This window comes from Kogia breviceps, chromosome 1 (genome assembly GCF_026419965.1).
Source record: "Kogia breviceps isolate mKogBre1 chromosome 1, mKogBre1 haplotype 1, whole genome shotgun sequence".
NCBI lineage: Eukaryota > Metazoa > Chordata > Mammalia > Artiodactyla > Physeteridae > Kogia > Kogia breviceps.
The window spans coordinates 25,224,610-25,241,621 of record NC_081310.1 but is presented as its reverse complement, the minus strand read 5'-3'; the positions used below and the strand labels follow the sequence as shown (position 1 = coordinate 25,241,621).

Here is a 17,012-nt window from a genome sequence, read left to right as displayed (position 1 = left end):
TAATCAGGGCTACTTTGACAAATATGTCATTATTCCAAAGCTGTTATGCCGTATATCATAATACTTTCCCGTTTCCAGAAGAAAATAAAGAGAGAGGAAGCCTTATATTGGCTTAGCCCAATGGTTCATCCAACCTAACAGTGCACATGACAGACTCGGCAGGAACATCCTATGGAAGAGGCAGGTTTTGATTGTATCATCATATTTCCCTTTAATTTCCATTCCACTCCCGCCTCTTGCACTCTTATCTTTCAAGTGTATTTCCCCATGCTATGAAATATCAGTTGCTCTTTATATAATTCTTAGAAACGGATGACCTGAGGCTAAAGGACAGCTCTTCTACTTCTGCCTTGAATTTAGTTAACTTTTACTACATTTATGGGTTTTTTCAACATTAGATCACGAGAGACATCTCCAGCGTTAATGTGCTTCCAACTCCACACATTCTTAAGCCTCCCCATCCTAAAAGTACTTTCTTAGATCTGTCCCTACTCCCAAATTAGAGTCCCTCTCTTTTCCTTCCCTCACAGCCGAACTTCTCAAAAGAATAATCTGTATTTTACTTCTTCACCTTTGAATTTACTTAATTTGTGATTTAATTTACTTAATTAAATCACTGCAATCTAACTTCAGGTTCAACACTTCTTAAAACAAACAAACAAACAAACAAACAGAAACCCTCATCAATGATTCTTCAGTTACCCAATACCAAAATCTAACTGTCCTATCTTCCTAAACCTGTTAATTGTTCCCCTTCCTTAAAATTCTTTTTCTCTCAAGTCTCAGGTCATGGTCCTTAAATAACTATGTTTCCAGGGTTGCATCTTCTTTTCTCTTTCTATATTTTTTGGTTGTATTTCCAAGTTTAAAAATGATTACCCAATACGTTGACAGCCCTTCGATTCTGGATCTCCAGTCTCAACTTCTCCATAAGCCCCATCCATATTTCTAACTACTCATAAGACATTTTCATCTGGATATTCATGCAGTCACCTCAAAACTCAACACATCCAAGCTGCTGATGCCACTTTCAATGCCACACCACCACTCTGATTCCTCTAACCCCAGACAACTTTACCTTTCTATAGAAATAGGTCCTCGTTAAAAAAAAAAAAAAAAAAAAAAAAATTATAGGAAAAAAATGTAAAGAAATGCTTAAAAACAGTTTTTTAAATTTAAAATTATAACAAACGTTCATTCAGTAATTTAAAAATTTTCATAATTTAGCCAATTTAGTTAAAAGGGCTTGATAGTTACATAGCAAGAAATAAAAAGAAACAAAGGTTAAGCAATGTGAGCCAGCAGAATTATATTTGGGATTCTTAGACGATTCTAATTATATATAATGTAGCCTCAATAGGCTTATTTATTATAAAACAATACTATTTACTAATTTTGGCTAAGTTTCTCCAGGTCCTTAAAAGTAGTTTTAAAATGCATTATTTTTATACATAATTCATGCATGATGAGGCAGTTTATACCACTTCTTTAGGATCAGTGTTATAGTATTAGGACTTTAGAGATAACCTTTTGATTATGGATCCTTTTATCTAATCATCTTAACTTATATCATAACTTACTTCTCTCACTATATGTCCCACGTATCTTGATGGAGGTCAAATTGTTTAGGAGTTTCTGAAATTCGAAAGGGGTAAGAGGAGGCCTCCAAGGGTAATCTGTTGCTTCATGGAGCCTAGAGAAAACGGAAGGGCCGCATTAACCTCTCTCTGTAAGGACAATTCTGGGTGCTGAGAAAGCATTTCTTACTCATTTATGCCACCAACAATGCACTGCTCTGCCAATCTAACCAGGGCAGAGATGAGTCTGTTGGTTTGATAGTACAACTGGAAAAGGTACACGTAAACAAAGGGGAAAGTTCCCTTTTACAAAGTCGCCTTGAGAAGCCAGAAGTTTTTCTTCGACACACACCCTGAGGCCTGATGAGCTTTGACAAAGAAAGCGCTCTTATAATTCTGGTCAAGTCAGATTTTGCGAACAAAACTGTCTTACCTGAAGACATATTTCACAGTGGTCTCACTCGGATAGGAATTGCCCTGAGCGATCAAGGGCACAGACACTCTTAGGCCAGCTCCCTCAAGCACCAGGTCTTCTGCAGAGAGGCGAGTGTCTCGCCTGTCCACTCGAAAGGAGAAGGAGAAGTTCTGACCATAACTCAACACCTGCTTGCCCAAGAACTTTGCTGGAAGGCAGACACAATGGTGAGCAAGAATGTGAGAGTATGAATAAACAGGGGCACACGCCAAGCCAGACTGCTTCCTAGCCTTACTTACCGGGGGCAATGAAGTACCTAGGAAAGTAGCTATCTGAAATGACAGCGATGTCTTGCCTCTCAGAGGACCACTCAAATGATGCTTCAGAGCCATCTCTTTGTTCCACACGCCACCCATCCTCATCTGCAAGCAGAGGATGGAACACAAGTGCCGTCACTTTGTAAATGTCCTGAATTCAGGTCCTCTATATACCACCAAATATACAGCAAGTCATCAATGAAAGTTTTTTAATAAATGGAGGCTATAACAGTACCTATATATGCTATACCCCTCAAGCTATAATTTTCTTTATTTGATATAACATTTTATACTTAATTTGGTAAATTCTAAAACCATTTATATATACTTTCATTAAATTAAAAAGCCAAACAAAAATCACATACATTAAAAAACAAAGTGCTGATACCGTCAAAAAAAATCCTCAAAGAACTACCGACTTTTTTTTTTTTTTGTGGTACGCGGGCCTCTCACTGTTGTGGCCTCTCCCATTGCGGAGCGCAGGCTCCAGACGCGCAGGCTCAGTGGCCATGCTCACGGGCCCAGCCGCTCCGCGGCATGTGGGATCTTCCCGGACCAGGGCATGAACCCGTGTCCCCTGCATCGGCAGGCGGATTCTCAACCACTGCACCACCAGGGAAGCCCCAGAACTACCGACTTTTTAACACTGTAAGTCTAGTCTCACGATTCTAGAGGACAGAAGAAAAGGTCTATTTACCAATCTGAAAGGTAGAGGTTATAGAATAAACACTGTAGCCGACAGCATTTGTACAGACAGAAGAATGCCCAAAGCAGAAGCAAGGTGTGCAACCCATAGGATTAGATGATTCCAGATTAAAAAATCCAGGTTTGCATCTGAAAGAGATTAAGATACAATCAGGTATTCATTGTACTTGAAATACGATAACAGAGAAAATACAATACGGCTAGAGAAAAAATGAGCTACCTCTCACAATTGAAGCCTTCGACATTGCCTTTGCAAACACATCTTCCTGTTTCAAAATTACATTCGTCTATGCTGCCAGAAGGATTACAAGAGCATGGCCTATTGGATGGAAAATGGAGGAAAACAATGAAATAAGAGAAAAGATAAAGAAATTCCACTCAAAGTCAATCTTTTGTTTTATATGTTAACAGATTTTTTAAAAAGGAATTCGTTTTTTTAAAAAGGAATAAAAAGAGCAAAATGAATCCTAAAGTCATCTTCATATTTGGATTTGACTTCAGTCAAGGGTAAACCATCACATGTAGACATTGAAAACTGTGCTTCACCTCTGTACAGAGCAATCCTGGACCCTCATTACAGCTAGAAGCCTTAAGTCTTGGCTTACGAGTATTATGGGGGGAAAATGTTTACATGGCTGCAGATTAGCTACAACAGCTATTATTAGGAATCAGCTGCATTTGGAAAAGGAATTGAAAAATTCCTTTGAATTTTTCAAAGGAAAAATTTGAAAAATTTTTGAAAAATCTTGAAAAATCTTACCTGCCCCCTTGAAAAATCTTACCTGCATCCAGCCTCAGTAAGAGAATGGTACCCAGGCTGGCAACGGTCACATTTGTCCCCCATCACTCCAGGCTTACAGCTACATCTGCCATAGCTATCGCACTGTGTACTGAGAGAACCTGAAATGTAAAAGGCTCAGTGTCAACCACCAGTTAGGCAAGTAAAATTAACGTCTCAAAGAAAGAAGGTTGGTAACTAAAAACAATGCCTGAAAACCAGAATGCAGATTGTTTTACAGTATCTAGATGGTAACCAAGAGAATAAAGATCAAATTTTAAATCAGAACACTCTCAAAATCATACCCCTTTAAGCCATGACGTTTAAACTTTCCAGACATACACCCTAAGGTGAATCTACTCATAACTGTTGAAAAACACTAACAAATCACTCTGTACCCAATGGTAAACCGTACACAGAACCAGTCACTGCTCTGTGGACAAGCACAGGCTCCTTATGGCCTGTGTCTAGAATTTAAGTATATACAGGCATGAATAACAAGAAGAAAGTTCAAACTCCTGAAAAAGTACAACGGACTAAGAGCGCTCTGCTCCTCTGAACACACACCAATGTGCTGAAAGAGTTCAGCCCTCCAAGGAGGTTAGACTAAACAAAATCATTAACAAGGAAGAACTCACGAAGCAGCTAACCTTTTACAGTCAAAGTTCAAATGGTCTTGATGATCTTACGGTTAATTATTTACAAAACCCTTACTCAGGCCAACCCCACGTTTTTAGACACACCAGAACGTCATCTGAAGGCCCAACTTGGTTAAAGAGAGTAGATAGAGGCAGATCCTAAATCATTTACACGTTATAACAATGTACACTCTCCTATACTGAAGCTGTGCGAACCCCTAGGAAACAAAGCTTTATTTTCTGGGGGTACAGGGAAGGCTTGTTTTGTCTTCCAACCATCACAGTGAAGCAGACTCTGCCTGTCACTTACCAACAGGACTACAGAGGCAGGGAGAGCAGGCTTCTCTGTTCCCGAGGCGGAAGAAGTTCTCCCGGCACCTCTCACAGTTGGCGCCGTCCGTGTTACCCTGGCAGTTGGTACAGTGGCCACCGTGGCCCGTGGAACGGTACAGTTCAGGGTCAAAGTAGCATTCCTGCGATCGGCCATTGCAGTCACAGGCTGTTGGCCAAAACGTTATTAAGTCAGATCCATGTTCCTTCACAAACAGCATTTTAAAAGACTCAAAGAAAACAAAACCATAATTCCCCACGTCTCTGACAGACAGGTGGTGGCAGATTAAGAAGGACCACCAGATGCACTGGTCATTCAAAAACAAAAACGAAAACGGTATGTCTGTCTATAAAGGGTTCCTACAGTCAGGTTAACAGCTTACTAAGAAAAATGTTCATCCTTATCAAAAATAGTACCAGCATAAAATATAAGTAATCCTTGTACTTAGGAATCTCCGCACAGTTGTGCACATACAAACAAAAGCCAAGTCAAATTACAATTTTTCTGAATCTTTGTCCTTCATTCTAATACCAAGTCCAAGCACAAGGGGCCAATTTACAGGCAGGCTTCGATTTATGTTAACTTTTCAGGGCTCAGACAATTCAAATACATTAGATACCAACTTCTAAAATTACCAGATTACTTGCATACCCAGACTGGAGTAATCTTGAGACACATGGGTAAAACTTAGCGCCTCTTTCGAAAGAAGCAGGAAATCTATAGATCCACAGGAAAGTAAACCCACAAGAAGGGAAATCTAGATCCATAGATGCCTCCATCTGCCGGGAAGACATGGTGCCAAATGGGTCATCTGTTAAGTAGCTATATTCCCTACAGAACGAGTATCTGTAGTCACTGAAAATCTTTATTATATTTATACTAAGACGATTTTTTCCAAATTATTGATGCTGCCCCAAGTACAGACACTAAAGAAAAATAAAATTTTATTTGATTACAGATAGAGCAGGAGATGGTTGTTTTTTAAAAAACTGGAATATATGCTTTTTTTTTCCTCCTCCCTGCCTTTACAATCAATCAGTTCTTTTATAGTACTATGTTTGAAAACTTTTTAGAAACTTGAATCGCTGGCGCCAAGAAGTAGAGTTAAGTAACTTTGGAAGCTCCCATTCCCTTCCTCATCAGCTATTTCTCTTCCCTCAAGTTTCCCTAGATTATCTCGCAATCAGCCCAGCTCACAGCACCTAAATGGTCTGGTGCTTAGAGACTGTGAGGCAGAACAACCCCCACGTCTATGCTGTCCTAACCCACCGCTACAAGCAGATGCCGTGGCCCCCTCACTACCAGCTGGTGAGAGAGAAGGCAGCTGTCATTTTCCCTTCCCTAGCTCCAGCACCCTGACAATACTGTAGTACTGTCACACCTCCAGAAACTTCTCTCTTTGACGGGCCATGGTGCTGAAGGGGCCAAAGAGGAAAGCAAATTGACTTCGCTCCTTATCAAAGTCTGTTAGCTACTGCATTCTGTTCACTTGCTAGTGAGAAGCTGGATATAAGGTTACACTTGTTTTTTTCCCATAATGTTCCTGGATAGGCTCAAAATAGGACATCATTAAGCAGATGACTTTTCAAACACACGTGTACATTTATTTCGATGTCACATCTTAGGAGTATTTCATTTTTCCTTTTATCAGCCTTTATCATGTAGTTTCCAACACTGGATATTACAGTCCAGTAAAAGAATTAAAGAAGTTCAGGTGCTTAGGAATGCTAGAGGAGGCTGTAACATTTATCTGAAAATCAGGAATTTGTTGAGAAAAGAAAAGGTGAATAAGAAAATCTGCTGTAGGCAGCTAATGGAAACAGTCATGAGTCAAGATACTGGTCCTTTTTCAAGGTTTCTGCCAATAATTCCTGCAAGTTCAGAGTGTCTTCCTTCTTATTCCCTTTGTCACCAAGAGGACACGATAAGGAATATTTATAAGGACATAAGAAAATGTTGCTGCTTTAAAAGTTTCTCACTTTCAAGTCCTTGGCAAATCATGATTACACAGTTTCAGGATTTTTCTCCTGAGATTCCTTTCTCTATCTCTTCAGAATAAACCAAGACATTACGGAGGAATCAACAATGTGTAATCTTTTTCATTTTACCTCTTCCTAAGAATACTAGGATCTACTCTTCTTCCCAGAGCCACCCACCTCTGCATGACGGATGCAGGAAAATCCTCTGCACTGTGCTCTTTAGTGAGTGAGACAAAGAAAAAATAACTTTGATAAATAATCCATTGAATAGCAGTCTTAGTCTAGGACCCATCACACCTGACAAATGTTAATCAACAATCCTGGCTGTTCAAATCAATAAGCATTGAAAGCAAGAAGAATATTTTAAAGGGCAACAAAGAAAAGACTGGAGAAACCATAGTTTAGAGTAGGCAACCCCGGCCCAGTATTTAGAGCTAAGCAAAGGCCAAACCTTGAAGATGCTGCTCCCATTCTGTTACGTGTGTTCATGAAGGAAACACAGAACCAGCACAGTTTTATGTTTACGGCCAACTGCCCGCATCTATGATTTTCCTTGGACGTGCACGCAGGTTACCGTTCTACACTCTCAAGCTAGGGAAGAAGCTCTGCCTTGCAGGCTTTTCCTTTCAAGGAGGAATCAGACGAAGTCACCCATTCCTTCTCCCACCTCTGAAGTCCTCAAGACAATTTAGCAGACGAACACCAAGGGGCACTCACGCAGGCATTCGCTGGCACCCTCAGCAGTCGCCCTCCTCCACGGCCGGTCATTGAAGAAAGGAAGGCACTCCTCACAGTCTACGCCGTGAGTATTATGTTTGCAATTACACACCAGCTTGTCAAATTCATTCTTCACGCACTCGCTTGCATGTCCGTTACACTTACACCTGGGGAGAGAAGAGACCCTCAAAAGAATGAAACACCTCTGAAGCCCTGAAACGGGTGCAGAAAAAGGATGTACACAGAGAACTAAAAACCATCTCAGGATGTTTTTGAGCGTACCACTCAACACTGTAAACTGAGAAACTGAGCAAGATTAAGTCATGACCGTGTGTTTTCAGGTATGAAGAAAAATTAAACAAGACAAAAAAAAAAAAAAAAACAAAAACAAGGGTAGCTTTATTTAACAGGGGATGGGGCATTAACCGGACATGAGAAGAAAGTCCCCAACAATTTCTGAGGACATCTGTAGGACCATTTCCTGAAGTGAAACGTGTGCATCTCAAGAGGCAGCCAAGTGTAGTGGTTAAGAAGAACATGGACTCCGAGGCCAGGCTGCCTGGGTTCGAAACCTTTGCCCTGTGACTTACCAAGGTAACTTAAACTCGGTGCCTTACCTGTAAAATAGGGAGGATGATAATACCTATTTCATAGAGTTACTGAGAAGATCAAGAGGTTGCTATATGTATGTGCCCAGGACTGTACAGGCGTATAACAAGTCAATACATTTCAGCAGTTATCTGCCATCGTGATTTTAAAGTATTTGATCTGAAGACAGTGAGAGACGGATACCACACCACCATATGGATCTCTGGTAGACTGACATTCCCTCGGGTTGTTAGGGGCAAGAATCCTTGAAGGAGCCTCTAGATGCAGGTACTGCCATGAACTAAGGACTCATGGAAATCCCCATGGATACTAACACGCACTCTGGTGCAGAGCCGTTACCCTCACTCGCTCTTTAAAGATAGCAATCAGTTCCACAGCGTCAAGCACCACTTCATAATACACTCGAACACTTCTGAAACACCTAAACTAAAATCCTGGTAATTCTTCCTTCATAAAATGCACCTAAATGTTTCTTTCCATTCTGCTGTCACCACCTTAACGTCAGGTATTTGTCACCTAACACCTAGATGACAGCATAATAACAGGAATATAAATTCTCTCGATCATGTTCTACTGTTACCTTGCCTGCAGCTAATCTTCCTAATCTACTGTGTTGAAATCATAGCCCTAACACCAAAAAAGTACACGATTTCTCATTGGTTACAGCTTCCATCAACTTTCACTGAGCATCAATCCCATACCAGGAACACTGCATACAAAAATAATGTTTCTGCTCTTGAGACTTCATAGTCTATCACAAGGGGAGGTTAAGTCCAAGATTCTTGGCTCACTGTCTAAGGTCTCCTGGCTACCCAACTCTCTCTGGTTTACAACTCCACAAATGCATATAAGATTTTCCTTAAGTCAAGGAGGTTTAAACGCTTGCAACTCTACACTTTTGCTCATGACACGCACCCAACCCTCCTGCACCCAACCCAGACATCCCCTCTCCTTATCTAATCCCTACCTATTCTTCGACGCCCAGCTTAGATTCCATCTGTTTCTCTAGCCTGACAGTCCTGTAACTATTCTCTGACATATGACATCTCTTTATCTAAAACGCTTGATGGTACTAGTATTTAACTTTTCGCATATTCATACATCGCCTGCCCCATTCACCTGTAGGATCCTAGGTGGTCGGGTCCTTCTCAGGAAGTGAATGTCAGACTTGCACTTCCTCAGTAGCTCCACACTGTCTACCACAGAGCTTTGCACTTAAATGCTCAGTAAGAATTCACTAATGTGTGGATTTGACACGGTTTTAGAAAACCTAATTACTTTGTTTCCAGGATAATGAGGTCTAAAAACATTACTAATACAGTTGTAAACAAGTTGCTACATTCACTTCTACACCGAAGCTCCAATCACTTTCAAGGTTATTTAATGGTTTACTCACCTACCACCCACAGCGAAATCAGAGATTGCATAATAATAGGATTTGAGAACTTTGGGGTCATTAAACACTTCATCCCCAAAAGTGTTCAGGCGATTGAGTGTTACTCTGATGTCAGTGGCAGTTACCCATTCCTGTCAGAAAACAAAAGCACAGAAAAGATAGGTCAAGGCACTGAAGATAAGAGACATATATGTGGCCAAATCTTCTAAACAGTCAAGGTATCATTTTTTAACTTATGTCCTCTTCTGGCATTAAATCTATTATAACACTCAAGGACTCCTTTCATTTCTTCATACTTGAATTTCCTTCTTGACTCTTCCCTTCTTTGATCTAAGTTGTTACTTTACCACTCAGAGTCTCTCGAGGCAGGAATAATATTAGTTTCTTCACAAGGCTGTACAGAGGCTTCAATGAAATATGCTTTTCAACGCTCAGCATGCATTAGGTAGTCAACGCACATGTCTCGTCTCTCCGTCCTGTATCCACACCCCAAAGCCAGTCAAGAGAAGCCAGCACAGAACTCACGTAGTACCACCACTATATCAGATATACTGGTCACCGCCCTCTCCTGCCCATCTTGTACCATCTCCCCCTCCCTCTTACCCAATCCACTATGGACAGATCTGGGAGACACATCCAAGCACAAAGCAATCAATCATTACGCTGGCCTGAATCAATCGGACGTACTCTTTGTCTTGACCCTTCCCCAATGTCACTTCTCGTGAGGCCTTCCCTGGCCACCCTATCTAAAATCGCCACCCACCCACCCCCAGCCCCCTGCAACTCCCTATTTCCCTTCCCTATTTTATTTAAATTGCCTGTTTCCATCACCACCACCTGCCCACCCCACCATTGCCACCACCAGATTATAAGCCCCACAGGGCAGGAATTTGTTTTGTTTTGTTCACTGCATTTCACTAGTGCTTAGCATAGAGTTGGTGCTCAGGTAACATTTACCGAGCAAATGAACAGATTTGAGGAAAATACAACTGATCAAGTCGGTAGGTATACCATAATGGCAGAGGACAAGAATGAAGGTTGTACAGTTTTCCCCTCGGTTTTATGAGATCCAAGTGCTTATAATAAATGCCCTTTCACTGAGCTAATTTTAGTCAGATGTTTACATCTGTAGTAGTTATACTAAGTATCCCAATGAATCATGTCTGCCAGTGTCCACAACCTGTGTAGTCCCTGTCCACGCTGATTCTAGGCTTGGGCATGTGACTTGCTTTGGCCAAGGAGACATCAGCAAATGTGACACAAGCAGAGGTTTAACAAGCATGTGTGCACTGGGACTTACCCTCTTGGAATACTTCCTCCATCACATGAAGAAGCCTAGTCTAGCCCCCTTGAGGATGTAAGACCACAGGGAGAGAAAAACCCAGCTCCCAGCTGACCTGCCAGGGAGCGAGCCCAGGCCAACACAAAATCGTGAAAAATAATAAATCATGGTTGTTTAAAACCATTAAGCTTTAGAGTAGTATATTACATAAAACGTCCCAGATATACCACATCCACTTACTTGCTTATTTATTTTATTTTTTGGCCACACCCCACGGCATGTGGGATCTTAGTTCCCTAACCAGGGATCGAACCCACCACACCCCCTGCAGTGAAAGCACGGAGTCTTAACCACTGGACTGCCAGGGAAGTCCCCCGTGTCCACTTTATGTCCTCTCCTGGGACTGCATATCAGCATCACCTACGGACACGTTAACAAGCACGCCTGCAGAGCTGCAGGCGTCTGTGTTTTCAGAAGGCTTCACGTGAGACTGGGAAGCACACCCCTGATTAAGAATCACTGCTTACACCAGGCCCAACACCTGGCATGTAGAACAACACAGAGAGCTCATCAAGGCTAATCTCCATGAAGCCTTCGTGTATAATTAGAAAGGAGAAGAGATGATGATTTCACCATATCCAAACTTGGAACTCCAATAACAACGCCCACTCATGGCCACAATGTTAGGAATCTCTTAGTCGTGTGTAGTGTAAACAGCTAAACATATCTCTGTGTTTAATGCTTATCATATCATCGACAGGCTTCATCTTTATCACAACTCTCCTGGAATAAAAGCTTCTCAAGAGTTGAATCTAAGCCTTATTATTTTTTTTTTTCTTTCCCATAATGGGCATCTTAAAAAGAACAGACTCTAGAACTAGACTTTCTAGGTTTTGAATCCCAGTTCTGACACTTAAAACTGTGTGATTTGGGGCAAGTGATTTGATCTTTTCTGGGCCTCTGATTCCTCATCTGTAAAATGGAGAAAATAAAAGTATCTACCTTATAGAGTTATTGGGAAGGTTAAATGTGTTCATACATTTAATATATCTAAAGGGTTTAGAACAATGCTTGTCACATTGTGGCACATTATAGTGAGTGCTAGAATAAGTGCTAATTATTATTATAAATCACTACATGCTTAGTAATATTCATATGCATTGAAACCGGGAAGGTTTCGGGAGATCACAACTTTTAGAGGGAGGCAAAGGAAGCAACGAGGGCAGAAGCCAACTGCCTCTCCCCTCACTGTCAGATCGGCTACAAGTCCTAAAAGTTAACCCTCCTTGGCAACTGTGTATCAGAGCCAGAGCTCTTACGTCCAGAGACGCATAATTAATGCTTTTGCATAATGATACCGACTGACCAAATCTACTGCAGATGCCCGCAGCCTTTTGCCACATTTAGTCTTACAAGTTTCTGTGGCATGAAGAGTTAAGAAACATCAGAATTCCTACAGCTGGGGGAACTGCTTCAAGACAGGCTGACAAGGCATACAGTTAGCAAAGGTGCCAGGAAACCACAGTCACATAATTAGCTCACTGCTTTTCCCTACTGACTATACTGTTCCCTCCCCAGGACAGTAAAATACAATAATTTGTGTAGGAAGAATCAAAGTTAGAAAATGTGTGCCAGTTGACCAACTTAAAGAGTATTTTACAGATCACTTCTGCCCTAGGTAATCTGTCTCCTGCTTTTTCATCTACCCAAGTCAGTTATTCTTTCTGCCATGTATTTTGAACACACTTACCACCTTTGAAAGAAACATTTTCTGAAAGACCTTTGCAAACACACTCATTGCTCACCAGAACCCTCAGAGCTTACCAAAATCAAGATTTATGATCTCCCAGCAAACTACAGAAATACAATGGAAGGGAAGAACTGGACCCAGCGGGAATATATTCTCACCTTTTGCCACTGTCCAAAGCCACAAGGCCAAATTAGACAAAGGGTCCTTGTACATAAAAAGTTCCAAAGATGGGCTTCCCTGGTGGCGCAGTGGTTGAGAATCCGCCTGCCGATGCAGGGGACACGGGTTCGTGCCCCGGTCTGGGAAGATCCCACATGCCGCGGAGCAGCTGGGCGCGTGAGCCATGGCTGCTGGGCCTGCACATCCGGAGCCTGCGCTCCGCGACGGGAGAGGCCACAGCAGTGAGAGGCCCGCATACCGCAAAAAAAAAAAAAAAAAAAGTTCCAAAGAGAAAGAATGAGGGACCACAAAGGCATAAGGCCCAGAAAAACAGGGAGACTCCCTACTTAGAAGTCACAACAGCTTTTCATAAAGTATATACAGCATTTGCAAACCCACATCCAGTCTTTCTTGTCTCAGCGAATTAATACAGGCTGTCCCCATTTAGATGTTAACTACAGCCATGTGACAGAAGCATCTCCAGTCTGTGTGAACGTGCTGAGTATGGCATGGCACGCATCTGTCTCTCCACAATCAAACAGCCAGAACATAAGAAAAGGTCACAGACATCTAAGCAATACAGAAATATTCCAAATTATAGTGTATAAGGAATATGCACACGGCATTTATGAAAAAAGAAATCTTTAATTCTTTCTATTGCCATATAGGGAAAGGTTTCTGTCACCGTCCTTAAGCACTGTAGCAGGGTTACCTAAATTCATATCTTGTCACAAAAACCAGTGCTTTTAGGTGATGAAGAGTTTTCATAATGATTGGCAACAGTGCCAGACAAACCCAACCAAAATTTTCTTGTACAATAACGAAGGAAGGTAGAGCTCTTAAACATCTTGCTTCAGTTGTTCCCTCTTGCTAACATTAAAAAATAGCTTTTTTTATTTTGTCAAATCAAAGAAGAGGTACGACAGGGTACAAAAAAATTTGGTAGATTCATTCAAATACCCTCCTTCAAAAGGAAGGCAGAAGCAAACTGTTTCCGCTGCAAGTACAGAGACTCAAGTCAAAATTGTTCAACATTTTAAAAAACCTGTAAAATTTACATCCCAGAATACACGTGCATGAAAACTAAGAACAAACATCAACTGGGCAGCAGAAATAAAACTACTTTCCTTCAATTATTAAGAGTACACAGGGGCTTCCCTGGTGGCGCAGCGATTGGGAGTCCGCCTGCCGATGCAGGGGACACGGGTTCGTGCCCCGGCCCGGGAGGATCCCACGTGCCGCGGGGCGGCTGGGCCCGTGAGCCATGGCCGCTGAGCCTGCGCGTGCGGAGCCTGTGCTCCGCAACGGGAGAGGCCACAACAGTGAGAGGCCCGCGTACCGCAAAAAAAAAAAAAAAAAAAAAAAAAGAGTACACAGGAGAGCAGAATAAAATCCAGCTGTCTGTCCTGGTGGCGTAGGTGCTATTCCTACCCCTTACTTCAGAGTGGGACCACGGCCCCCCACTGCAATGATCTTCCTGCATCCTGCATATGGAAGAACTGACTGGCTACCAAGCCGACCGCTAGGTGCCTACCTGCAGCACAGGGCTATTGTCAAAGTTGTAGGCACTGGGCCTTCCTTCCAGGGTTGAAAAGGCCACGTTGCCCCCGGTGAGAGGGGAAATGTCACTGAATTCATCTGTGCACAAGGCCTGCTGCTCGTCCCCTCCCGTCCTGATGAAGCCTCGGTTTGCCTTCGAGTAGGTGTTCTCGCAGGAGCCGCTGTAGTACTGGTAAGGGACCCAGGGCCCCTCTTCCCGCGTGCGCTTGTAAATGGCGAAGCTCTCCGGGCGGCTGGTGTGGAACTTGAGGCGCACATATGTGATGTCAAACGCTTTTCCTGTGGGGCAAACACATCGATGTCCAGAAGTCATAACGTATGAAGCAAAGAAACCCCCTCTATTCCCACTTTGCTTTGGAACTTGACAAAGAAAGAGGATACAAAGCAACCTGTGCCCACTACACTAAGAGGGTTCCAGAACACACAACACATTGGCTGTGTCCAATAGGCTATTCTACGCCTGGAAACAGTGCGTGTTTTCCCACAGAAATAAGTTATAGCTGCACTCATCAGTTGGCTCATAAAAGCCCATTTATGATGTGAGTTGTTAAAATTTTAGTTGCCATGAAAAAATGATAGCATGTATTACGTACTTATATTGTTAAACAGAAATAAAATTGAGTGAAAATGAGCATTTATCCTTAATGCCGGTGCTTCCACAAAAGCTTAATTAAAAGACAGAAAAGGAAATATTTGCTGGCTTTCTAAATGGGTCTTCTGGGCACTTTCAAGATTTTAAAATATTTGTTCTTTATTAATTTTGATGTTACTTCTTGATGCAGGAAGAGTATCATCAGCACGATTCTTCTACTTACTTACCAGGTTAAGAAAGAGAAATCTGATAAAGAGTGGAGGACAGTGATTGAGATATGGGGCAGGGACTACAGCAGGAAAGAAGAAAAAAAATTCCTCTAGTAGCTGACAAAGCGATGACAAAAAAAAAAAAGAGAAAGAGAGAGAAGAGAAAGGCGGTTTAAAGAAGCTGTGCTCGTTCAAAAGAGAATATATGAGACAGGAGTGCTGGGCAAGGAAGGACAGCAAGCGAACGGGCTGTCACCCCTCTGGAGGAAGAGTCACTGCGTCGGGCAGCTCCCTGCAGCAGGCGGAACACAGCCTGATGGCTGGGGCGGCCTGGATGCCAGCCAGCAGGATTTCAGGTGGGTAAGAAAGATAATGTGCAGCTGTCTTTAAACATCATCCATTCACAAACTGGTCTTTCCACCTCTGACAATATCTATATTTTGCTCCTTCTATGTTACAATGGAGATCACGGTTTGTCAACAAGTATTTATTGGGCACAACTACGTGCTCAGTCCCATGTTATATACTTTGGGGGACAGGGTGCACGAGACATAAGTGGTCCTTGAACTCGAGAAGCTTACAGTCTCTTCTGTCCAAGTGAATCAGCTTCACGGGAAGAACCACCCTACAAAGCTCACAGAAGAGGAATTCCTGCACTCTCAGCAGCGCCGAGGAGAGACTTCTGCCATTCTCTCACTTCCTCACACCCAGCCACCCCCAGGGGAGAAAGAGGGGTGCTCACGGGTGGCCCCGAATCTCCTCAGCTCTCTCCTAGTTGCCACCCGAGTCCCTCTTGCCCCTCCTCCCTCACTCCTCAGTGCAAGATAGCACCTCTGCCACTGTGCGGGGGAGGCCTGCTGCCGGCCTGCTGCTCCGTGTAGGACTGAGTGGATGAGTTCAGCTGGGGCAAAAGGCCCAGGCAAGCTGTATGTTCAGGCTCCGTTCTTCAAGCCAGTTTTATCTGTAATAAAACTGATATGATGAGCCACATCTGACTCCATTTCCCAACTGGTTCAGATCTTAAAAGAGGGGTTTGATTAACTGTCCCCGGGCTTCCCTGGTGGCGCAGTGGTTGAGGATCCGCCAGCCGATGCAGGGGACGTGGGTTCGTGCCCCGGTCCGGGAGGATCCCACGTGCCGCGGAGCGGCTGGGCCCGTGAGCCGTGGCCGCTGAGCCTGCACGTCCGGGGCCTGTGCTCCGCAACGGGAGAGGCCCGTGTACCGCAAAAAAAAAAAAAAAAAAAAAAAAAATCACCGTGATTAACTGTCCCCCAATATAATGAAACATTCACACGCATAAGATCTTGAGCATCAAGGTGTATGGTACGATGGAAAAAGCACAGGACTGGGTATTATGAGACCTGAGTACAGATCCTGGCTCCTTCACTTACTAGCTATGTGATTTCTGTTCCGTCATTTTCTCCTCTGTAAAAATGAGGGTGATACAGACATAGGGAACAGACTTGTGGTTGCCAAGGAGGAGGGGTGGGTAGGGGAGGGAAGGATTGGGAGTTTGGGATTAGTAGATGCAAACTATTATATATAGGATGGATAAACAACAAGGTCCTACTGTATATCACAGGGGACTATATTCAGTATCCTGTGATAAACCATAATGGAAAAGAAGATGAAAAAGAATATATATATATATATATATATATATATATATATATATATATATATAAACTAAGTCACTTTGCTGTACAGCAGAAATTAACACAACATTGTAAATCAACTATACTTCAATAATTTTTTTTTTTTTTTTTTTACGGTACGCAGGCCTCTCACTGTTGTGGCCTCTCCCGTTGCGGAGCACAAGCTCCGGACGTGCAGGCTCAGCGACCATGGCTCACGGGTCCAGCTGCTCTGCAGCATGTGGGATGGGATCTTCCCGGACCGGGGCACGAACCCGTGTCCCCTGCATCGGCAGGAGGACTCTCAACCACTGCCCCACCAGGGAAGCCCCTCAATAAAACTTTTTTTTTTAAATGAGGGTGA

General features: G+C 42.8%; 1 protein-coding gene across 1 annotated transcript in view; it reads right to left on the bottom strand.

The window, feature by feature from the left end:
- The window catches only part of LAMC1 (laminin subunit gamma 1), a 128,314-nt gene that overhangs the window by 35,501 nt on the left and 75,801 nt on the right, over window positions 1-17,012 (bottom strand). Inside the window, exons 2-11 of the mRNA XM_059074762.2 lie at window positions 14,188-14,492; window positions 9,463-9,593; window positions 7,458-7,624; window positions 4,741-4,929; window positions 3,797-3,914; window positions 3,235-3,333; window positions 3,007-3,143; window positions 2,292-2,414; window positions 2,011-2,200; window positions 1,581-1,693 (exon numbers count right to left, since the gene is read on the bottom strand). Coding sequence (XP_058930745.1) covers window positions 1,581-1,693; window positions 2,011-2,200; window positions 2,292-2,414; window positions 3,007-3,143; window positions 3,235-3,333; window positions 3,797-3,914; window positions 4,741-4,929; window positions 7,458-7,624; window positions 9,463-9,593; window positions 14,188-14,492 — 1,572 coding nt within the window. The remainder of the gene's footprint in view (window positions 1-1,580; window positions 1,694-2,010; window positions 2,201-2,291; window positions 2,415-3,006; window positions 3,144-3,234; window positions 3,334-3,796; window positions 3,915-4,740; window positions 4,930-7,457; window positions 7,625-9,462; window positions 9,594-14,187; window positions 14,493-17,012) is intronic.